At 51.2% G+C, this 23521-nt stretch overlaps 1 protein-coding gene across 2 annotated transcripts in view; it reads right to left on the minus strand.

The window, feature by feature from the left end:
• Window positions 1–200: 200 nt before the first annotated feature.
• Window positions 201–23521, minus strand: part of MAPKAPK3 (MAPK activated protein kinase 3) — a 32859-nt gene continuing 9538 nt past the window's right edge. The window contains exons 1-10 of one of the 2 annotated variants that reach the window (XM_023547657.2): window positions 16217–17251; window positions 9107–9246; window positions 7861–7925; window positions 7328–7407; window positions 5412–5535; window positions 4173–4248; window positions 3701–3825; window positions 2656–2741; window positions 2286–2366; window positions 201–1612 (exon numbers count right to left, since the gene is read on the minus strand). In XM_023547657.2, the coding sequence (XP_023403425.1) occupies window positions 1460–1612; window positions 2286–2366; window positions 2656–2741; window positions 3701–3825; window positions 4173–4248; window positions 5412–5535; window positions 7328–7407; window positions 7861–7925; window positions 9107–9246; window positions 16217–16237 (951 nt within the window). In that variant the 5' untranslated portion in view covers window positions 16238–17251 and the 3' untranslated portion in view covers window positions 201–1459. Of the gene's footprint in view, window positions 1613–2285; window positions 2367–2655; window positions 2742–3700; window positions 3826–4172; window positions 4249–5411; window positions 5536–7327; window positions 7408–7860; window positions 7926–9106; window positions 9247–16216; window positions 17252–23521 lie in introns of those variants that run through there. The other variant, XM_003410080.4, reaches the window with a different exon arrangement.

Here is a 23521-nt window from a genome sequence, read left to right on the forward strand (position 1 = left end):
ATGTTGCAGCTGCCATCCTGCAGCTCCTCTGACCTTTCCGTTCCTGTCTAGGCCATGGTGACCTTAGAGTTAGCCTGGCATGTTTACCAGGCCCAAGGCACCCTCTCCAGCCAGGGTGAAATCACTAGTAGGTGTGAGCAGCTGCCCTTGGGCCAGTTGTGTCCACCCATTTAGAAAAAGAGAAACTCAGGAACCAGGGGGAAATGCCAAAATGGTGTTTATTAATATCCAGATATGAAACCCAGCAGTGTTGTCCTATCTGACGTGGTCTGGAGTTTCCCAGCCACTGAGAGAGCAGCCAGGAAGCAGGCTGGGTGTCAGGCACTTGTCAGGCCCCTATCAGGCACTTCGTGCTCTGAGGCTGCTTTGGAAAGGCTGGGGCTAGGTAGTTGGGGACCCAGAGGAAAGGTGCCTCTGCCCTGACTAAGGCTGAAGCCAGGGCCAGACCTTCTGAACATCGCTCAGTAGCCTTCCACCACCTTAGGTCTGACCCGGAGTGTAGAAAGGGACCTCTAATTAAAGGGGAGCCTCTTGCCTCTGCCCCTAGGGACCCACAGTCATGAGAACACCCACAAAAATGAACCAAGAGGCAGCCCCTGCCATCTCCCAGGACAGGGCGGAGAATGAGCCCTCACATGGAGGTGCCAAGAGAGGCTTGCCTACCTGGGATCCGGTAAGCAGGTGGGGACAGAGGAACTGTACTGGCTTCTGTCACAGTGGTATTTTCCAAAGTGGAAAAGGGTTAAAAGCACCCCCCTTCTCAGCTGAGACACCACCCTTTAGGCAGGGGGAGTGACAGGATAGCCGGGCCCAGGGACTCCATGTGAGGAGACCTCTGAGGGCCATCTGGGAGGGGAGTGCAGCAAGGCAGGGCTGGACTACCCAGGGAGGCCAAAGAGGGGCGAGCCTAAGAGGAGCAATCCAGTGTGAAAGAGATCAGCCTCCTGAAAAGGCAGGGGCGAACCTTCGATATTACCCCGTCTCCCTCCCTCCTTCACTCACTCAGCATTCACAGACTGCAACACTATCCCCCATTACTACGGCAACCAACGGCCAATGTCTTTCCCAAGGCCAGGCCAGTCTGCCCACCCCTCAAGGGTGCTCCATTGAATAAGGGAGGCCTAGCCACAACTCCTAGTGGCCTAGAAGGCTGAGGTCATGCCCCAGGGTAGGAAAGAGCCAAGGTGCCACTGAGGTCACCCTGGCCAAAGGCATTGCAAATGTAGCAGGTGGCTCTCCAGACTTAGGCTCTAGCTCTTCCCTAGGGCCTATGCTAGGACTAGAGCACTGATGGAAGTTTGGGTCAGGGCCCCAATCCTGAAACTTCAAGTGAAAAATTAAAACACAACAAAATAATCCTTTTGTTAAAAAAATAACCCTGGGCCTCATGGCCAGGGCCTCAGCATAGTCCAGTCTATCCCCCAGGCTGAGAGGCCTGGCTTTTCCATGACCCCATGAGCTACTGGTTGTTGCAGCCCTGTGAAGCTGAGGAACTGCCTGCCTGTTTTTTCCTCCGCTTGTTGAGAAGCCGATTGTTAGAAGTCTTCAGGTCTTTGATCTTCACCTGGTCATAGTCCACCCGCATGGTGGCCAGGGCACTGGTCATCTCCTCCTAGGGACAGACAGTGAGCTCAGAGATTAGGATATAATGACTCAAAAGCCACTACTTTCCTGCCTGAGCAGCCCCTTAGTAACATCAGTGGTCACAATGACAGCTGGCACTGGGCCAAGACCTTTGTATCACATAATCTTCACAATAGCTCTTTGTGGTGGGCATGTGCTTACCCACTAAGGCACAGAGAGAGAGGAGAGTGGCCCCCCTGGGATCACACAGACGGTAAGTGGGGCCGGGGCCTGGAGGCGCTATCATGATGGGTACTCAGGGTACTGGGGCCTGGAGCTTGTGCCCTAGGTGCCCCAGGGCTCCAAGCTGCTGCCTCATGTAGCCAAACCCAGGCCCTGCTGGGTCTAAAACCAGGCTGACTACCCTCTCAAATGTTGGTTATAAAAGGGGTCATGGCCAAAGCTTGAGGTCAAAGCCCCTTCACAAAGACCCTAGCCCAAAGCCTCCCCTGATTGAGGGAGTGAGCCAGGAGTACCACCCTGAATGGGCAGCATGACCCTGTGCTCTGGGAGCCATGGTTGGGTCACTGGGCAGTCACAGATACCCTGTGCTCCAGGTATGGGGAGGAGCCAAAGGCCCAGACACTGGGTAGCCACTGCCTTGGAGTCTCTCTTCCAAAAGCCCTAGAACCTATGGGGAGACTGAGGCAGGGCTTACCCACCTTGACTTCATCCCAGTGGTCTTTGTCCTCCTGCAGCACTCGGGCTGTGTGCAGTGGGGTCTGCGGCACCACCATCGATTGCTGGAAAGAGCCCCAAACCCAAGGATTAAAACTCGGAGGCGCTGGAGGTAGCATTGGCTCCCCTACCACCCACCTCTTCTCCTCTCAGATGGGGAAACTGAGGCTCAGGGAGGTGTAAGAGCCTGACTGGGGCAATGGACAACCAGGTTGTAGGTGGAATGCTACTATACTTCCATCCACACAGACCCATTCCAGCCCCATGCCAGGACCTCCAGGTCTGGGCATCAATGCCCTGGCAGCCCCACTCCTGCTTACCACCCCGCCTGCCGCAGGACAAGGAAGCACTCACGTTGATCCAAGGATGGTTCATGAACTGTGTGATGGTCAGCCTCTCTGTGGGGTCTGTCTTCAGCAGAAGGCGGATCAGTTGCTTGGCTAGGGGGGCCAGAGAGTAGAGGGGAGAGATAAAGTTGCAGGGTTCCTCAGAGCCAGTTGCCCCTCCTTCCCCACAGACCACAAGCTCTGTCGGGGCAGGGGCTGCCTGTGCCTCATTTCACCACTGCATCCCCTGTGCTCAACACATAACTGATTGACTGGGAGTGAGTGGGGAAATGTTTAGGCGGAGACCAGAGAAGAATCTCAGGGTGGTGGAGGGATGTGATAGTTGACTGGCTGTCACAGGAAAGGAGGGGTGTGACCACCAGCCTCCACCATGGTCCCCAAAGATCCCCACCTCCTGGTATTCAGGCTTTGTGTAGTCCCATTCCATGTGACACTAGGGTTGGTCTGTGACCAATAGAGTACGGCAGAAGCAGTGGTATGTTCCTCCTTGTTCACCTTGGGTAGCTGGCTCTGGGGGAGCCAGCTGCCATGTTGTGAGGACACTCCGGCAGCCTAGTGGGCCATGAGAGTGAGTCACCTTGGCAGTGAACCCTCTAGCCCCCCTCAAACCTCCAGATGTTTGCAGCACCAGCTGACACCTTGACTGCAACCTCACAAGAGACCCTGAGCCAGAAACACCCAGCTAAGCTGCTTTCAAATTCCTGACCCAGTGAGCTAATAGATGTTTACTGTTTTAAGCCATTAAGTGTTTGGGGTAATCTGTTAAGCAGCAATAGGTAACTAATACGGGGCAGCCTTGTTTGTGGTCCCCAGAGGGGAAAATATGAGTGACAGATGAGAGTTAGAGGGGGCTTTGAGGAGGCAAGTTTTGCAACCATTTGGCAGATGTAGAAATGAGGCTCAAAGAGGTTAAATGACTTGCCTAGAGTCACACAGCTGGGCAGTAGGGGAGCTAGGATTTGAACACGGGTCAGTTTGACTCTAAAGTGGTGTCTCACAGAATGAAGGCCAAGGGGGCCGGGTAGGGCAGCCTGGGGCAGAGGTTCACTCACCATCCTCAGAGACCTCTGACCACTCAGGGTTGGGAAAGCCGTACTGACCCAGGCGGATCCTCCTCTTCATTCCTGGGGAGATGGCCTGGCCCGTGTTGGAGTAGAAGGGTGGGAAGCCGCACAGGCTGGGGGACGGTGGAAGTCATTTGGCACAGGGGTGGGGAGCAGTGCCAGGCAGACCCATTCTTCCCCCCACCCCACCCTCCAAAGCCCTTGACCAGGGAGATAGGCAGGCGGACACCCTGGCAATAATACTAGCTCTTGGGACTCCCAGGCACATCCTAGGAATGCCATCTGCCTTTGACCCTTCACAGGCAGCCTGAAAGAGGGAGGGTTCCGTGACCAGAAGAGAAGGATAGGCAAAATGAGGAACGACCCCCTCAAGCCCCACACCAAGGGTGTGTGGGGGCAGGTGCTGAGGGTGTGGAGTGGGGCGGGGGCAGGGAGTGGAGCAGGTTGGGGTGGCACTCACAGAATGTACATGATGACACCCAGGGACCACATGTCACACGACTTGTCATACTTCTCTGGACCCAGAACCTCAGGGGCTGCCAGAGCAAAGGGCAAAGAAAGATTCTTAGTCCCAAGGGTCCTGGAGCCCAGGCAGGAGCCTGAGGCCTGGGCAAGGTAGGGAACAGGTGCCCTGGCTGGGGGATGGGGCTGAGCAGACTGGTGTCTGGCACCTTCTGGGAAGGCAGCATATGTGTGAAGTTGGGGGAGGAAGAATGAGCCCGCTTCCAGGCTGGGCTATAAGGAGTAACAGCCCCTGGCTCCTTTGGGCTCTGAGCTCCCCAGGCAGTCTCAACCTTGTTGTGGGAAGAGAGGAGGAGGCCGCTCCAGGGCAAGGTGTGGTCCTACCAAAGGTGAGAGGGCAGCAGCCCGCCAGCTGCCTTGCCCTTGCCTCCCTGGGTCCCAGGAATGGAGGGGCAGGGTGTGGGGCTCTGAATTCCACTACAGAGCCTAAAGGCCTTGGTCTTCCCATCTGTGCGATGAGCTGGGTAGGCCAGAAGATTTCTAAGTTAAAATACTGCAAAATACATCCTGGCAAGCAAGGTGCCCTTTCAGCTGCCTCAGGGGGCTTCCCACCCCATAAGCAGTCTTCAGGGAAGGCTTCTCCTGAGGGAGAAGAGTCCTCTATAAAGCAAGTCATCACCCCCCGCCCCTGTAGGTAAGGGGCACTTTCAGCAAGGCCTTTTCCAGACCTGGGGGCTGCCCACTTGCAGGGGAGCAGGGGGCTTTTCCAGAAAATGTATGTGCACACCCCAGACCCCATCTGTGCCTTGGCCTAAGGGACCCTCTCCCACAGGGCAGGTGGCTGGTGTCCTGTGTCCCTCTGATGTAGGAGGAAAGGTCTACCCACTTCCTGAATATGAATCCCAGGAAGATAAAAGCCAGAGAAAAACAACCACAGTTGGGCTCCTGCTGAGCTGATGGCAGCCTTTTATCACGTATATATTTAGAGCTGCTGTGATGTCATTCAGCTCACAGGCCACAGCCAGAATTTTTCTGGATCTATTTTCAAAAGCAGAAGCTGAAGTTTGGGAGAATATTTTTGCAGCCTCCGGCCCCCCACGTCACCCACCTCCATGCAGAAAGAACTTTCCCCCTCCCTCCTTGCTGGGCTTTAACCCTTTGGGTTCTACAACCCATCAGCTGTCTCACACCACAACAGTGTACAGTGGGGGTGCAGAAGTACAAACCAAGGACTCACCCACATAATAGGGAGTATAGCAGGGCGTCTGCAGGGCATTCTGGGTGGTTTCCTTGGCAAAGCCGAAGTCGGTGAGCTTGAGCACTGCATCTTTCTCCTTGGATGTATAGAGCAGGTTTTCAGGCTAGACCAGGAAGAGAAAATCTTGGTTTGGAGTCAGGCATGGGGTGGGGCAGAGGCCCAAGCTGATCTTCAGTTGGACTCCTCCACCACTGAACTTGGGAATGTGACAAGTTTATCTCATAAAAAGGCCTGGGCCTTGACGGCCAACAGCATGGGCCAAATGTAGAGAAGATCAAAGTGGCTGGGGAGTGATGCCCCCATTTACAGAGGGGAAAGAGAGGCAGGTGTTCAGCCAAGGCTGTGCATAACTGAGTGCCACAGAGAGCCCAGGGGCAGGGACTTTTGATCCAGAGTTCCTAAAGCTCCCATGAAATGCCAAAATGAGGGTTCTGGGAGAAGGCCAACTGCTAATGAGCCAGTGTAGCCAAGCACATGTCCCACACCCAGCCCATGGATCTGCATGAGGTTGCTCGGGGGGAAGGCCCCTCTGCTCAGACTCTAGGCGTCACATAGAAGTGGTTCTTCCTAGTCGCAGAGCAGAGAGAGGCCTAGGGCAAGAGGGTAGTTGGGAGGGCCGAGTGGAGGAGGCAGCTTTTAATGGATGGGCAGGACCTAGGACAATGGAGAGGAGGAGGTGGAACCCCCAAGCAAAGCTGGGGCGATAGGACAGGGCGTTGGAGGGAGCCCTAGTTCAGAGCCAGCAGAAGGTATTTCTTAGGTTCTGTTTGAGATAATCTGACCTTAGATTGGGAGGAAAACAGGGAAGTAGGTTTAGCCTATATAAGGGTCTCTCTTCTCCAGAAGATTTTTTTCCCCTTGGGAAAAAAAGTCAGGGCCAAAGTAAAACAAGGGTTCTGATGGTGAGTCTGTCTGGTATCAAAGGATAACTGTACGGGTTGGTAGTACTCTGCCAGAGGAAGGGCCTAATGCAGTAGCTGAGCCCCCAGCTCTCCTCTGCCCAGGTCTCAGGAGGAAAGAAGTCAAGGTAGGTGATGCTCCAGGCCCAGAGCACAGGGCCCAGGAGGAACAGATTCTGCTCTGATGGTAGCTCACACACACACATATGTATACATGGGTGCATGCACATGTGTGTGTGTACGTGTATGTGTGCGGGGCTATCTTAGTTTATATCTCATCTACCTGATCCTGATGACCCCTAAGGCCCATCCTGCCAGGATATAAGATTTGGAGAACTGAGCCATCAGAACATCCTGAAAGCCCACCCACTGGAAGGGCAACCAACCCAGCAACTGGAGCTGCCTCCGTTCCTTCCTCCAGTGCCCAGCAAGTGGCTTCTTTCCCTTAAACTGTTGGCATTTAGGGGCCCAATCTGTCAAAACTACAGCTGTTACTTCACAGAAGCCCCATGAGTATCAGGCCTGACACAGTGTGAACACAAAAATCTTTGCTGAAAGAATGAGCAAATGAATGAAAGAATCCCAGTGCAGTGTCTTACTAGCTGCACAGTCTTGGGCAAGTCACTTCGTCTCTCTCCAGTTCCTCATCTATAAAATGGGTCACCTAGGTTACAGGGCAGGGTGAGGGTTAAGCGAGATCCTTGTCAGGGCCTATTGGCTTGAGGTAGGCACTTAAAAAAAATAATATATATATATTTTTTTTTTTAAGTTTAATTAAGTCTTATTGCTATGGGACTACACAGTGTTTGAAGAAAACAAACAGACTCATTTGGCTAGAACAGAATGAGCACCCTGGAACCATGGGAGAGGAGACTGAAAAACGAGGTCTGAGCCAAGGGGCAGACGCCTTGAATGCCAACCAAGGAACTTGGCCTCCATCCAGTGGGTGTTGGGAGCCACTGAAGGTTTTGGAGTGGGATGGTACCAACACCTTACCTTGACATCCCGGTGGGCAATATTCTGGCTGTGCAGGAACTGGATGGCAGTGCCGATATCCCGCATGATCTCTGCAGCCTCTACAGACGAAGCAGGGAGCAGGTCAGTGAAGCCAGTCAAAGGTCAGGCAGCCTGGGGTCCCCACGCTCCCGTCATCCGCCTGGGCACACTCCAATGGGCCAGCACAAAATGGTGACAGTGTTCCTGCCACCCAGGACTCCCATCCCAGATTCCAATCTCAGTCACCCCAGTTTCCTCCAGGGTTGCCTCCAGCCCACCCAGACCTCCTTCCTCAGACCTGGGCTAAATCTCCCCAGTTCAGCTAGCTGCTGGTCAGCACCAAGAAGCTTTGAGGCCTCCATTCCAAGGCCATGGGAGTCCATCTCTGATAGTGTCACAGGCACACAGAACCCTCTCTTGTTCAGATGGGGAGACTGAGGTACAGAGAGGGGCAGGCCTTGCCCAGTATCACACAGCAACTCTGGTCCATCCCCCTCACCCCAAATCCCCGTGGTCCAGCTGCATGCACATACCTCTCTCAGTGAAAGCCTGGTCACCACGCTCCTGAATCCTGCTGAACAACTCACCACCTTCCATGCTGCAAGGGAAGGTGATGGTAAGAGAGCAGGCTGGGAAAGTATCAGGCATGCCTTGGGGAAAAGCCACAGTCACCTTCCCTGGGTCTTGGAGAGCCTGGCAAATGGTGGGCCCTCCGCTTAGGTGGGCTGAACAGAATTCTTAGAACTGGTGGAGGGCGGGTGGATTCAGGTCTCCACCAGGCGCATCTGTGTTCCCATTAGTACTGCCTCGGCCTGGCTATGAGGCCTTGGGCATCCCCACCCCTACATGGATCTCAGTTTCTCCAAAAATGGAATGAAATTTCAATTATCGTCATCCTGACCACTACTCTCTGAGCACCTACTGTGTGCCATGTCCCGGGCTCAGCACTTCTTCTGCACTGCTGTGTGACCTTGGACTTATCCCTTCCCCTCTCTGTGCCTCAGCTTCCTCTTCTGTAAAATGGGGATAACAGCCCCAACCTCACAGAGTTGTGAAGGATGAATAAGTGATGCACATAGAGCACTTAAAATGGAGTCAAGCACAAAATAAACATAACATGGAGACCTTCCTTCATATCTTACACATGAGTTATAGAAACTCAGAGAGGTCAGCAGCTGCCCAGGTCACATAGCTAGTGACAGAGCCAGGATCTGATGCCAAATCTACCTCAAAAGCTGACTAACATGGGTGTATGTGTGGTGGGCAGAGGGCAGAAGCTTGATAGGAGACAGGAAGGAGTTGGGGACCCAGGCACGGGGGCCAGGGTCTGAGGGAAACTGGAACTGAGAGCCACAGTGCTAGTGAGAGAAGCCCAGGAAGAGGAGACCACTGGCTCTTGACTCCAGCCTCCAATCACGCAGCATCTGGCAGGGCCACAGGAGTGCAGACCCAGGCAGGAAGGAGAGGGGCTGTGTTGTGTCCCGCCGTTCCTCAAATCTCCCCATCCTCCACATTCAGGGGTTGGTGGCCTTCCCTGACAGCTCTTCTAGCCACTCTTCACTGAATGGAAATCACACCCAGGGAGACCATAGTAGAGCCCCTTGAGGGAATTTCCCCTGGCTGGACCTACTGCTCCAAGGAAACCCTGAGTCACCCCCTTTACTACCTCAGTGGCTGGGGTGGCACCAGAGCTGCTATCTCAAGAACAGAGAAGGCCCCTAGAAGAATGCTAGAAGCCTGTGGCACCACGGGGTGCTAAGGCAGGGTGAGCTGACATACCATTCCATGACAATGAGCAGACAGCGCTTGTTGTGATGCATGTTCTCGTACACGTCCAGAATACGCACGATGTGGGGGCCGCCTGAGGCCTGCCAGTGATGGTCCACCTCCTGCCGGGCCTTGGGGCTGTCATACAGGAGCTGTGGGTGGGTGGGTACACAGACAGTCAGGCCCACAGCCCACCTCTCTGGCAGCCTCCCAGACAGGGCCACTGTCCTCATTTTGTAGACAAAGATGCAGAAGCTCAGAGAGGCCTGTGATCTGCCCAAGATCACACAGCTGATGAGGGGCAGAATGAGGATTCGAATCCAGGTTCCCCTGATTCGTAGTTCAAGGAGCCTCTGGACCTGAGGGTTGGCCCTGGGCTCAAGCAGCTTGTCTGGGGTCAGTAAGGTCCTGGGAGGTGGCTGACAGTCTAGAAGGGCTCAGAGATCAAAGAAGCCCCTGCCTCTCTTCTGGGGGGCAGCAAGTGAAGTGGTAATTAAGTGGGTTTCAGAGTCAAATCACATGTCAGCTGTGGGACCTCCGCCAGGGACCACAACCCTTGAGTTTCAATTTCCTCATCTTTACAATGGGATGACACAGTTATGACCAATATTGGAAGTCATGTGTATAAAGTCCACAGGATGACATCTGGCATACAGTACATCTTTATCCAGCACCTCTGTGTGAAACAAAGTGGAGGGTACCTGAGAAGGCTAGTGAAAGGCGACGAAGCGCTAATGTGGAAATCCACCCTACAGAGGTCCCGCTGGGACAGGAGAGTCGGAGCCTCAGGAAGCCTTCCAGGAGAGGTTGAGGCCTGCTGGGCCTCTCACCGGGTGCCCCTCAGTCCACCCCTCAACAGCTCACAGCTTCGAGGAACCGACCCAGAGTAGAGAGAGTCCAGGCCGCACTCCTGAAGGAGCAAGGCTAATTAAAACTTCAAATTCTCTTGACAGTTAGTACAGGAATGAAACTGCTGCTGTTGAGAAAAGTGCTTCTAAGATGAGTTGTTTGGTCATGACCTCTCTTGTGAGGCCCAGTTAGTGCCTGGCTTCCAAGGGAACTTCGCAGCCTCCCGGGGAACCACAATGCCATCCTCACTGCCAGAGAGGTGGGGCTGCCTCAAGGTGACCCAGCTGCCTAGGCTTGGCCCTCCTCCCATGCCTGCAGACCCTGGCATGCAGGATATGGACCCAGAGGTAGGGTCTGGAAGTAGGAAGAACCCTGATTTAAAGGAAGTACTTACTAGCCAGGCCAAGCGAGATCTGAGTTTGGAACTGAATGACTTGGTGAGACCTCAGACAAACCCCTACCCCACGGGGTTGCCCACCCAAGGCCCAGGCTCACTCTGTTTCCCAGGTGAGGAGGGCTGAGGACTGGGGTTGATGACCAAGACCAGGGCTCTGATTAGCTGCACCCTCTCAGTACCCACAGGACCCTGGGATGCCTCTCGCCTTGAGTTTTCGCCTCTTCAGGATGCGGACAGCTAAGCCACTTTACACAGGGTGCTATGTGGAACAGACTTTGGGACCAAGCTCTCTAGGCAAAGGTAAACCAGGATGGTGTCCAAGGGAGGGGAGAAGAAAACATGGCTTTTCCATGTCTGCTGTCCCTGGCTATCCCTCCATCTCTGGAGCTTCTTGCCTCCACCTTACCCTAGGAGTTTGGGAGTGCAGGGAGCCAGAGGCCAAGTGAGCCCTGGGGCAGACCCCTGCTCTATTACCCAGGCCAGGATGTGGAGTGTGTGGAGGCTGCTATGAGCAGACACTCCCCACCTGAACACCATGGAGCCCTTGCCTCCCAGAACACCTTTCAGTCCCATGCCCACACAGCTCTCCAGCACTACCAGCTGCTTGTCCCACAGTGCTGGGGCAGAGGCCTCAGTTACCCCACTCAGCCCACCCATACCATGTCCCAAGGTGGCTCTAGCCAGGGGTACCCCTGTCATTAGATCCAAGATACACCCTCCTCCCTCCCTGCTCTTATTACTATGACGAAATGAGATGGATTAGTGACAGTTATGTGGATGAGATATACAAGATTAGATAGTGTCTTAAGCCAATCTCTTTGAAAGAGAGAAGTGAGCAGAGAGACATGGGGACCTCATACCACCAAGAAAGTAGCACTGTGAGCAGAGCATGTCCTTTGGACCTGAGGTTCCTGCGCTGAGATGCTCCCAGACCAAGGGAACACTGATGTCAAGGACCTTCCTCCAGAGCTTACAAAAAGAGAAAGCTTTCCCCTAGAGCTGGCACCCTGAATTCAGACTTTTAGCCTACTGGACTGTGAGAGAATAAACTTCACTTTGTTAAAGCCATCTGCTTGTATTTCTGTTATAGCAGCCCTAGATATCTAAGACACCTTCTCTGGAAAGTCCTCCCAGCACCTCCCTCAAATCGGCTTTCAACTCTGTCCTTCCCACCAGGCTGGGAGAATCGAAAGGCAGGTGGAGTTGCCCCCGAGGTGGAGCCTCTCACTGCCTCCCACCTCACTCAGTCCATATTTAGGAACCCGTTTCCCACAGAGATTAAAATATTCCCTCCCCAAGTGCCAAGGCCCTAAAATAGCAGAGGGGCAGAGAGAAGGCCATCCCCAGAAAACAAGATAAATGCCCCACTGGCCTTGCTGCAGGGGAGGCCACAGGAGCCAGAGCCCAGCTAAGGAGCAAGATCCCCAGCCCTGGCCTAACTGCCAAGGCAATACCCTGGGCTGTCACCCCCGACTCTTTGGTTTAACCAAACCTCTCAGAGCCTCAGTTTCCTCATTTTTATCCCCCTCAATGTCACCTCATCTCAAAGCCCTCCCAGACCACCCTGTCTAAAGTGGACCTCAGGGGTCCCTCACTCTCTCTCCCCCTTTTATTTTTCCTTATATACATGTTTTGTCTATTGAGGTATAACTTACACACAGTAAAATGTACAGGTCTCAAGGGTCCAGTTAAATGAGTATTGACAACTGTACCTACCCCTGTGACAGTCCATACCCACATCAAGACATAAAACGTTTCCAGCTCCCCAAAAGCTCCCTCATCATCTCCCTTTTTACCTCCTATGCAGCACTTGCTTACAACCTGCAATTAGCTTGTTCCTTTGTTAAGTCTTCAAACAAACACACACACAGCTACTATACTTACAGGGTACCCAGCTCTGTTCTCGGCACTTTATAACTATTGGGAAGAAGGAACTTCATTATTGCCATTTTTTAGATGACAAACCAAGGCACAGAGAGGGGAAATAACTGGCCCCAGACCCAGGTGCAGATTATCCAATAGTCAAGGTAACCACAGTGCTTACCTTGCTTACCAGATCATCTGTAGTGAATAATTTCACATTTTTTCTCCACATCAAAGATTCTGCTTCTAGGTATGGCTGATACCATCTCTCTTCTAACCCTACAGCAACTTCTGACAGAATCAAAGCCTCTTTTCAAATTCACAATCTTTGACAGGGGCAGACGACTCAGTAAGCAAGGTATGCACAAGCTTACCTGTGCTTACTTACTAATCTGTAGAGAACAGTTTTACAGCTGCGGTGAAACTCATGTGAAATTGTGCGCTACAGATTAGTAAGTAAGCACAAGTAAGCCCATGCTTACCTTGCTTACTGGGTAATCCATTCCTGCCCAGACCACACAGCTGTTCTCCAGCTAGGCTGGAGCCGTGCTATTTCCCTTATCAGACTGTGGGCCCACAGGGCAGGGCCAAGTCTGCCTGGTCACTGCTGGGTCCCAGTGTCTACACGGAGCCTGGCACAGAGCACTGGCTCAGGCAGTATTAGTAGATTTAATGAACAAATCTATGAAGTAGGGTGAGGGGAACAGCTCTCCATAAGTCATCATGAGAACAAAATAAGATTAAATTGAAGAGGCCCCAGAAAGGCTCAACAAATGGGAGGCATGACAACCTGGTCAAACTTGTTCCCCACTGCCCAGGGACAGACTGTGCTTTACCCACCCTCCGTGGTGAACCAGACTTTACCTCCTCTTCCAGGAAGCCCATCCTGACTGCTTTAGCCGTGAGGCTACTGCTACAAGCTGGCCTCACACAGGTACATGACACTTAACACAACACTGTGTCCCCTAAGCATAAAGCCCCATCTTCCCGGGCAAGGGAATAAGCACAGGGTCAGGAGGCAGTAGGCCCAGATTCTAACCCCATTCTCAGTATGACCTTGGGCCAGTCCCTTTGCCTTTCTGGGCCTCTGTTTCTCGAAGGTTAAACTTGAGGTCTTGGGCTAGACGGGGGCAGGCACATAACAGGGACCCCTGGACAGGGGCTCCTTGCTCCTAGCCCCACTCCCACATTACCTCCCTGCAAGCAGCAGCCAATGGGTTGCTACACACCTGCATCTGCATGCCTGCACCCACTGGGGGCCACTTGGAATGGGCAATGGTGTCTCAGTCCCCCGTCACAGCTGGGAGGATAGGGAGATGGGGGGCCTTCTGCCAACCCAACAGGCCCCTTGCTTCATTCCCATCCTATGTTCTCTGGGCCCTCCTAGGGTCCACCAAAGCTGAAGGATCTGTGATGGCACTTGGGCAGCTCCACAGCTCCTGCTTGTGCCTGATGGGTACCCCATACTCACACATCCGCAGGGTGGGACCCTGGCCCTTGTGAGACAGGGCTCCCAGCTATACTTAAGGTGTGGGGCCCAATTGAAGCTCAACAAGCATGGAATTTGAGATGACATTTCCTTGAACAAATGACACTTCTCTGGCCTGAGGCTTTGATGGGGTGGTTTCCACCTCTCCCTTCTCCCCTCACTCTCCTTTATCAAATTCCCCCATACCCAGCAACTTGATGGATAAGGCTCCTGCTGACTCCACCAGCCAGTGAGCCCCAGCAAAGGCCTGCACCACCCACAGACACCTGCCCTCCAGGATCCTCCAGGATCACCAGGTGGAATGGAAGCCTCAGACAAAACCAGACCCCCTTCACCACCTCCATGCTGTGTCCCTTCCGTCCCGGGCTTTGTCCCTCAGGTGTAAACCCAAGGACAGGGCTTCCACATGGGTGGAGGAATTCTTAGTTTCAGAGCTGGGAAAACAATGGAAGCATCTGCCCGTTTGGAAAACAATTTGCCGTCTACAAATCATTGTCCTCTTATCTCCTGGGAAGGCTAGGTGCCACCCTGTGAGGCAAGCAGGGTGGGGCCATCAGCCCCAATTTACAGATGAGGAAACAAAGGCTCAGGAGGATAAGTCATTGCCCTGGGGCCACGGGCTGGAGTACCGCAAAGCTGGTACAGAGAGGAGAACTGAGCTTTTTTTTTTTTTTTTTTTTATTGTGCTTTAAGTGAAAGTTTACAAATCAAGTCAGTCTCTCCTACAAAAATTTATATAAACCTTGCTATATGCTCCTTGGAAACCCTGGCGGCATAGTGGTTAAGTGCTAGGGCTGCTAACCAAAGGGTGGGCAGTTCGAATCCGCCAGGTGCTCCTTGGAAACTCTATGGAGCCGTTCTACTCTGTCCTATAGGGTCGCTATGAGTCGGAATCGACTCGATGGCACTGGGTTTGGTTTTTTGGTATATACTCCTAGTCGCTCTCCCCTTAACGAGACAGCACACTCCTTCCCTTCACTCTCTCTTTTTGTGTCCATTCGGCCAGTTTCTGACCCCCTCTGCCCTCTCATCTCATCTCCAGACAGAAGATGCCCACATAGTCTCATGTGTCTACTTGATCCAAGAAGCTCACTCTTCACCAGTATCATTTTCTATCCCATAGTCCAGTCCAATTCCCGTCTGAAGAGTTGGCTTTGGGAATGGTTCCTGTCTCGGGCTAACAGAAGGTCTGAGGACCACGACCTCCAGGATCCTTCTAGTCTCAGTCAGACCATTAAGTTTGGTCTTTTTACGAGAATTTGGGGTCTGCATCCCACTGCTCTCCTGCTGAGAGCTGGGTTTTTGAAAGAGCAACCTGACAACCCTTCCCTGAGGGGAAGTGAGAAGGGGGGTGGCCCCAAGCCAGAGAGGCATGGCCAAAACCACAACTTACTTACACAAGACTCGGGAAACTTGTTCTGAAATAAATGTGTGCGTGGGTGCGTAGGTGTGTGCATGTGAAGAGGTATGTGGGTGAGGGAGAGTGTGAGGGTGCGGGGATGTGTAGGAGTATATGGGGGTGTGCACAGGGTGTGCATGGATGTGGGGGGTAGGAGAGAATAAACGTGAGGGATGTGGTGGGGGTGGGTGCATGGGTGTGCACATGTCTAAAGCCTCTATGATATGGATTGCAAACTCCCAGAGAATGGGACCCATTCACCTATCCATTCATTCATCCAATATTTCTTATCTCTCCAATGTGCCTAGTAGAAAGCTAGGCACAGAGAGGTACCCAAGAAAGACTGGATGGAGTCTTGCTGCCACAACTCAACCTGTGATAGCCTTGGCCAAGCAGGTGACCAAGCCTGGACACTTCCTCTCCCACTAAGGCCTCATCTCTGCTGTAGGGCCCAACACCTCTTGTCCACAGCTGGACATCAAACAGGGTTGGAATGTCTGCAGAGACTCTATAAAGACACAGCCTGGCAAACCAGCCCCAGCACCCTTCTCCAGCCACCTCCCAGCTCAGGAATGGCCACCTACCCAGGCTGCATGCCCACCCACACATCCAGTGTCCATGTCCAGGTTCTTCTCAAATAAGCGTTCACAGGATTCCCTATCTGTCTCTCATACACAGCAGGCACAAAAGCCACCAATCTGGACAAGCAGCCTCCCCCAGTGCTATTCCCCTCCTCCGCCTCCCCTCCCCCCTTGCCAGTTACCCTGCAGCTCTGGCTAAGCTGCTCTGTGGCCTCAGCCTTAACACCCACTCATTCCGGGGGAAGAGAGCTGGCTTGCAATCTCTCCCATCAGTGAGGCAGTGGCAAATTAAGAAGCTGAAACTCTGGATTTCATGGCAACTCACAACCCCAGAGGCATTAGCCCTACAGCAAAGAGAACTTCCTGGACGCCAGCGATCCAGTTCCTCCCACCACCCCTGTGGGGCACACCAAGTCCCATTATTTCCACGTGCCTTGCTAATAACGACAGGATTTCAAATATTTTACAATTCTGAAGTATGATAGAAACCAAATGAAACAAAAATATCAGATTCTTATAGAATGAAGAGAAAAATAAAATGTACCAGAAACTCATGTGAGTTCATAAGTAGAAATGAGGACAAATTTTAATTTTGAGCTTCCTGGGAGTCTTGGCAAAGAAGGAAACCAGGTAGGCTCTGCTGCTTTTATCACCTCATGAAGAGAAGCACAGACGTTCACTGAACCTTTCCAAATCCAAATTCTAAAAAAAATTTAACATCAGATCTTATATGAAGGAAAATGTAAGATTCTGGCAACACATTCAATAGCAGTTTTATAAAAGATCCAGAAAGATTCAAACGAATATATCTAATATGGATTCCCCCATAAAGACAGAGGCTAGTTTGTAGCCAGCTGGAACTGCTAAAATAGCATCATAAGGCCCTTTGCTTTTTTGGGATCCTAGCTTTGTTTTGTACCAGAGGATGGGGAGGAGAGAGGCAGGAAGGGCTAAGTCCCTCCAACATCTTCTCGCCTACCTCAGGGGTCTGACCCCAGCCTCAGGTAAGGATGAGCTGGAAGGCTAACAAGCTGCATTTCTGGGCTGTAGAATAAACTGCAGTGCACATGCTCAACGCCAAACGCTCAGGCAGCAGCAATGAACAAAATGTTACAGGAAAATTTAGGTTTCAACTCACATATTTTTCATGGCTGGGGCCCCCCTATTCTCTACAGATGAAAGCTAGTGGTAGGAAAAAGCATTTTGAACCTACCATACCCACCTCTTTGATGAGAGTTTTCAACTCGGCCATCTCTAAGATGCCTCCTGGCTCTCAGTCCTGTGATATTGAGGGCTGTTTTGCCATGGGGACACATCTCTAGTTTTTAGGAGATCCCAATGGAACAGCAGGATTCATTTAACAGCTGTTGAGAACATCCTGCCTTGTGCTGTCAGCACCTGTGAGGATTATTAACACACTTCATCCTGCCCAGCCAGTGTGATCCTGGCTCTGCCCACTCACAGCTTGGGCTGCAGCCTCAGCCTCTGCTTTGGGAGCAGACTTCTGAGGTAAGAAGGTGTGACTGACCCCAAGGTCAGGGTTCAGGGGCTGATACTTCTTTCTCAAGGTCTCAGCATCCTTCCTTATACAGTTAGAGTCCCACCCTGCCCAACTCCTCTCCTTCCCCCCACGAAGGCACCACCGCATTTTGGAGAGATGCCAGTGGTGTCAAAGCTGACTTTGTAGCCACAGGTTCAAATTAGAGACTCGGACACGTGCCATTATTCTCTCCCACACTCATTTCCCCAGCTTTCGTAGCTCATTAAGGAAGCTGATGGAACCAATTTTGCAGCTATGGATTAGCTGGCTTCACGCCAGATCAGAGCTTGCTTCATTAAGTTCTGACCATGTCCCATCCTCCATATCACCCAGCCCATGTACCTCTCCTCCTCTGAGGCTCAGTTCCAAGGAGGTCGGCTCACGTGAAGCCACTGATCCCAATGCCGGGACCCAGCTGCGTGCTCAGGAACTGATGGTCAGGTCAGTGATGGAGACGCCTCTTTATAACATCCATCCCTCTCTCCCTGGTGCTCACCCAGTGGTGTGCCGGCCTCAGAGCTTGGTCATAGACGACACCTCATACAGTGCGCACCAGATCCCAAGAAGAGCTAGCATCATCCTTTTCACTATGGGGAAACTGTGGCTCCGCGGGGTTAAGTAGCTTGCCCATCGTCACACAGCTGGGTAGCAAAAGCTGAGATTTGAATCCAGAGACTTGAGCCTGTCAGCTTCCAGGCAGTGGGGGCCATGCAGACAGCTACTTCGCTCCTTTTGCACGCAGCTGTGCAGCTCGGTGGTGGATGCTCATTCCCACAACACTGGCCTGGGGAAAAAAACCTGGGAAGGCCCAGTGGCTCCTCTCCAGAGCTTGGCCTCAAACCCTAGGTCTGAACCAGGCCTTACTACTTGGTTGTTACTACAACAATGGTGGATATTCAGAGCCCCTGCTGTGTGGCATGCCAGGAATGATATACCCATTAGCTCTTGCCCTTGATCAACTGCATCATTAACCACTATTTTCAGCTGAAGCTCAGGGAGGTTTTGTTGCTCCCCAAGGTCACATAGTTTGCACATGGCCACCTCCGAGTCTAGGAGTCCTTTGGGAGCCAGGAGTCAACCCTCATCTCCAGGCAGGCCTGCCCATTTTACAGATCTCTTCCCAACTCCTGCCCAAAGTCCACAACCACAGCTGGGGCTGGAAATGTTGCCACTGGGACTCTGCCCTCAAGGATTATGGAATCTATGGATGAGTTACTGCCAAGTAGAACACTTGATGGGGACACACCTGGGGTAACTGGTCCTGACTCCTTCCGCCTCCTTCTTTCCAGAGCCAGAGCCTGGCAGAGCAGACAAAACAGGGAAGGGCAGTCCCTCCCAGGGAAACCCACAAAAAGGAGGACTTCCAAGCAGTTGCTATCCTTCTAGACCAAGGCCAGGGCACCTGACAGGGGTACCTGACAGGCTGGGAGCCTCCCCAACCACCTCCCAGTAGAGTCCGGTTGGGGTGGGGGAATGGCTAAGTCTCTAAGCTCGACATTGTCCCAGGAAGCTCTGCCAATAGGACAATCATCACACATTCTGAAACTGTCAAGTCTCAGGAAAACAAGACTCCTCCAGTTTGCTAAATTTTGATGGCCTCAGTTTGTCTGCTTCCTACCAGTAGTAGACAACCTGAAAACAAAGGCAGAAATACCTGGCCAGGGGCTTCTAGAAGAAGGGAGCTGAGCTGGGCCCTAAGGCAGGAAGGGGGAGGAACAGCAGGAAGAGGAGTGCTAAGTGGGACAGGTCATGAGGGGGTCATGAGGATGAAATGAGAACATACACACAGAGCTCACGTTAGCACAGCGCCAAGCACGTGCTGCATCCTCAGCAGGGACTGCTGCTTCACAGGTGGCAATGGGCCTTGAGGTTCGCTTGGGGATTCCCAACTCCAGGATTCTGCTGGGTGGCCTCACACTCTTCTTCTCCCTGCCCTCCAGAACTCAAGGATATTCAGGTACAGCCTCTGGGGCCTGGGGGCAGATGCCCTCCAACCCAGCTGGTCACAGGGAATGGTCTCAGATCCTGAGAGGGGCCGGGCCGGCTTCTCAAAAGTGAAACCAAAAATCAAGCATCTATGTATGGATTTTTAGATGGTACACACTTGTTATTTTTGGTGATGGGAAAAGTAACACCAAATGTGGGTGGAGTGGGCAAGGTAAATGATGTCACTAAGAAGTACACACACATACACAAAAAGATATTTTTTGGTAAATGCTAGAACATATATAATTTTGTAACAACAACCAAAAAATATATGTGTGGTTACATCTGTATGTATGTATGCATATATGTGTATAGGTATGTATAGGTGTGTATGTATGCATGCATATATATACGCAGAATGAGGGATATTGTTGCTGATGTCAGATGGATCTTGGCTAAAAGTAGACGATACCAGAAAGATGTTTACCTGTGTTTTGTTGACCATGCAAAGGCATTCAGCTGTGTGGATCATAACAAATTATGGATAACATTGCGAAGAATGGGAATTCCAGGACACTTAATTGTGCTCATGAAGAACCTGTACATAGTCAAAGTGGCAGTCATTCAAACAGAACAGGGGATGCTTCATGGTTTAAAATCAGGAAAGGTGTGTGTCAGGGTTGTATCCTTTCACCATACTTATTCAATCTGTATGCTGAGTAAATAATCAGAGAAGCTGGACTATATGAAGAAGAACGCAGCATCAGGGCTGGGAGGAAGACTCACTAACAACCTGCAATATGCAGATGGCACCACCTTGCCTGCTGAAAGTGAATAGGACTTGAACCACTTACTGATGATCAAAGACTACCGTCTTCAGTATGGATTATATCTCAACATAAAGAAAACAAAAATTCTCACAACAGGACCAATAAGCCACATCATGATAAATGTAGAAAAGTTTGAAATTGTCAAGGATTTCATTTTACTTGGATCCACAATCAATGCCCATGATGCAGCAGTCGAGAAATTAAACGACGTATTGTATTGGGCAAATCTGCTGCAAAAGACCTCTTTCAAGTGTTTAAAAGCAGATGTCACTTTGAGGACTAAGGTGCGCCTGACTCAAGCCATGGTATTTTCAATCGCCTCATATGCATCCAAAAGCTGGACAATGAATAAGAAAGATTGAAGAAGAATTGATGCCTTTGAATTATGGTGTTGCTGAAGAACACTGAATACATATACATATACATATACATATACATATACATATACATATACATATACATATACATATACATATACATATACATATACATATACATATACATATACAGCCAGAATGCTCCTTAAAAGCAAGGATGGTGAGACTTCATCTCACATACTTCGGGTATGTTATCAGGAGGGACCAGTCACTGGAAAAGGACATCAGGCTTGGTAAAGTGAAGGGTCAATGAAAAAGAAGAAGGCCCTCAATGAGATGGATTGACACAGCGGCTGCAACAATGGGCTCAAACAGCAAGGATTGTGAGGACGGTGCAGGGCCAGGCACTGTTTCATTCTGTTGTACGCAGGGTCACTACGAGTCAGAACCAACATGATGGCATCTAACAATGACAACATATGAATATGTGTATTCGTGTGTGTGCACATATGTATATACAAACATATAATAAAGCACATGGGGGCACAGTTACCGATATTTCTTAGACATAACCAAACACTTTGCCAGATGGGTTTTCTGTGTTTAAAGCCTTAGGACCAGAGTCTCATGGTACAACTCAGTCAACTGGCATAATATAGTTCAGAAAGTTTATATTCTACATCCTAGCTTGGTGAGTAGCCTCTGGCATCTTAAAAGCTTACAAGTGGCCATCTAAGACACAACCATTGGTCTCTTCTCAACCGGAGCCAAAAAGAAAGAAGGAAGCCAAAGACACAGCGAAAAAACTAGTCTACAGGACTAACAGTCTACACAAACCATGGCCTCATCTACACTGAGACTAGACTAGAAGAACTAGATGGTGCGTGGCTATTAGTAACAACCATTCTGATCAGGGCCATAGTAGATGGATCCTGACAGAAGGGGAGGAAAATGTGGAAAAGAACTGAATTCTTAAGAAGTCCAGACTTACTGGACCAGTTGAAAGAGGACTCCTGGAGACTACAACCCTGATATACCCCAAAAACCTTGAACCAAAACTACCCCCTGAGGTCACCTTTTAGCTAGATAACAGATTGGCTTATAAAATAAAGAGTATTACCAATTAGTACTACACAACTTCAAAAAACCATCTATATGAGACCAAATGGTCATCAACTACTCTAAAGCAAAGATTAAAGGGTAAGGGGGCAGGAAAACCAGATTACTGGAAGTGAAACATTCACAAGGAAATTTACGAGAATGTTAACACATTTTGAAAAATATAATCAATGTCTCTGAACAATTTGTTTAGTAATTGTTAGATGGGAACCTAATCTGACAAAGATGTCACCTTGAAGACTAAGGTGCGCCTGACCCAAGCTATGGTATTTTCAGTCACCTCATATGCATGAGAAAGCTGGACAATGAATAAGAAAGACTGAAGAAGAATTGATGCCTTTGAATTGTTGTGTTGCTGCAGAATACTGAATATACCATGGACTGCCAGAAGAATGAACGTATCTGTCTCAGAAGAAGTACAACCAGAATGCTCCTTAGAAGCAAAGATGGCGAAACTATGTCTCACATACTTTGGACATGATATCAGGAAGGATCAGTCCCTGGAGAAGGACATAATGCTTGGTAGAGTAGAGGGTCAGCAAAAAAGAAGACTCTGAACAAGATGGATTGACAAAGCAGTTGCAACAATGGACTCAAGCATAACAACGATTGTGAGGATGGTGCAGGACCAGGCAGTGTTTCATTCTCTTGTACATAGGTCACTGTGAGTAGGAACTGACTTGATGGCACTTAATAACAACACTTTGCTGTGTAAACTTTCACAGAAAACACAAGAAAATATTAGTTTTAAAAAAATGAGTCTATGGATCCTGCTTTGCTGTGAAAGGCTAAGTGAGGAGGGGGCAGATCCTCTAGGGCTGGGAGAGGGCGTCCTGGGAACTGTTGCTCTCAGTGAGGTGGGAAGCAGGGCTGAGAGCTGGGGGCCCAAGCCAGGGAACTAATCCAGCTCTCAGCTTTTCCAGATACAGGGTGGGCAGGGCTAGGGGGTGTGCGTCCTCTACTCCTCTGTGGCAGTCCCTGTTCCCCCAGGTGGGAGCCATCTTTACACCCCTCACATCCATGAATCCTTTGGAGCAGTGTCCTCTTCTACAAGGTGCAGACCATGGGCTAGTTGCTTAACCTCCCTAAGCCCCAGCTTTCCCTATCTGTGAAATGGGCATGTGCTCTCTTCCCACATGGTGGGGGCAGGGGCGGCTGGGACCATCAGCACTGTTTTACAGGCAGCTATCACCTCCCCTACTCCCCAAGATTATACAGTGAGTCAGTGGCAGGGTCAGAACTCCCTTTCCCCCATAGGTCCCCAATCCCAGCATCCCCCCCCCCATCTGCCCACGCCTTCCTGCAGGGGCTGGAGATGCCTCACAGGCCCCTCGTGAGCTCCCTGAGCACAAACTCAGAGGGTCTGGGCTCTATCATCCTTCTCGAACGTCTCAGAGGGAAAAAGGATTTTTCCGTCAAAATCAGCTACATAATTTGTGAAACCTTACCCTGGTTCTATTTCTTCTATGACAGTACAAAAATAGAACATTTTCATCATAAGACTGGAAAATTTTAGGAAATAAAAGTGTTTTGTTCTAATCCCAGAAATACTGTCCCTTCAATGATTCCTCCTCATGGAGAGACCCCACCTCAGTCACAGCGTCTGCACCCCCAACTTACCAGCTGTGCCAGAGTAGTGCCTGTGTAGCCGACACAGGGCTGCAGAGGGCAGTGGCCACCTTCCCTGAGCAGAAGGTGACAGGGCAGGTGACACCATGTCCAAGTGACCCCTGTTGTGGCACCCAGCACCCAGCAGACTGTGTCTCCAGCCAGCTCGGGAGACAAAGGACCTAGCACCCTCTAGCTCTCAGAATGACAGGGCTGGTCCCCCCGCTCCAGTAGATGTCACAGAGATAACAAAGGAATAAGAAGTGGGGGGCTGGGGGATGGGCTGGACCACCACCAGAGGCACAGCGCAGAGACCCTAGGGGACACCTTCCCCCCTCCTCCCCACAGGCCTGCCCTTCCGAGCCAATATCATGCCTGCTCAGCATCTCTCCAACTTCCATCTGCTTCATCCATGTCTCTGCAGCTCCCCACACAGGCCAGCCAAGCATAGGCAGCCCTCACTTCACTCAGGCTCCTCCCAGGGCTGCCTGCAGCACTGGCTGTCCAGG

The sequence above is a fragment of the Loxodonta africana genome, chromosome 22 (genome assembly GCF_030014295.1).
Source record: "Loxodonta africana isolate mLoxAfr1 chromosome 22, mLoxAfr1.hap2, whole genome shotgun sequence".
Lineage (NCBI taxonomy): Eukaryota > Metazoa > Chordata > Mammalia > Proboscidea > Elephantidae > Loxodonta > Loxodonta africana.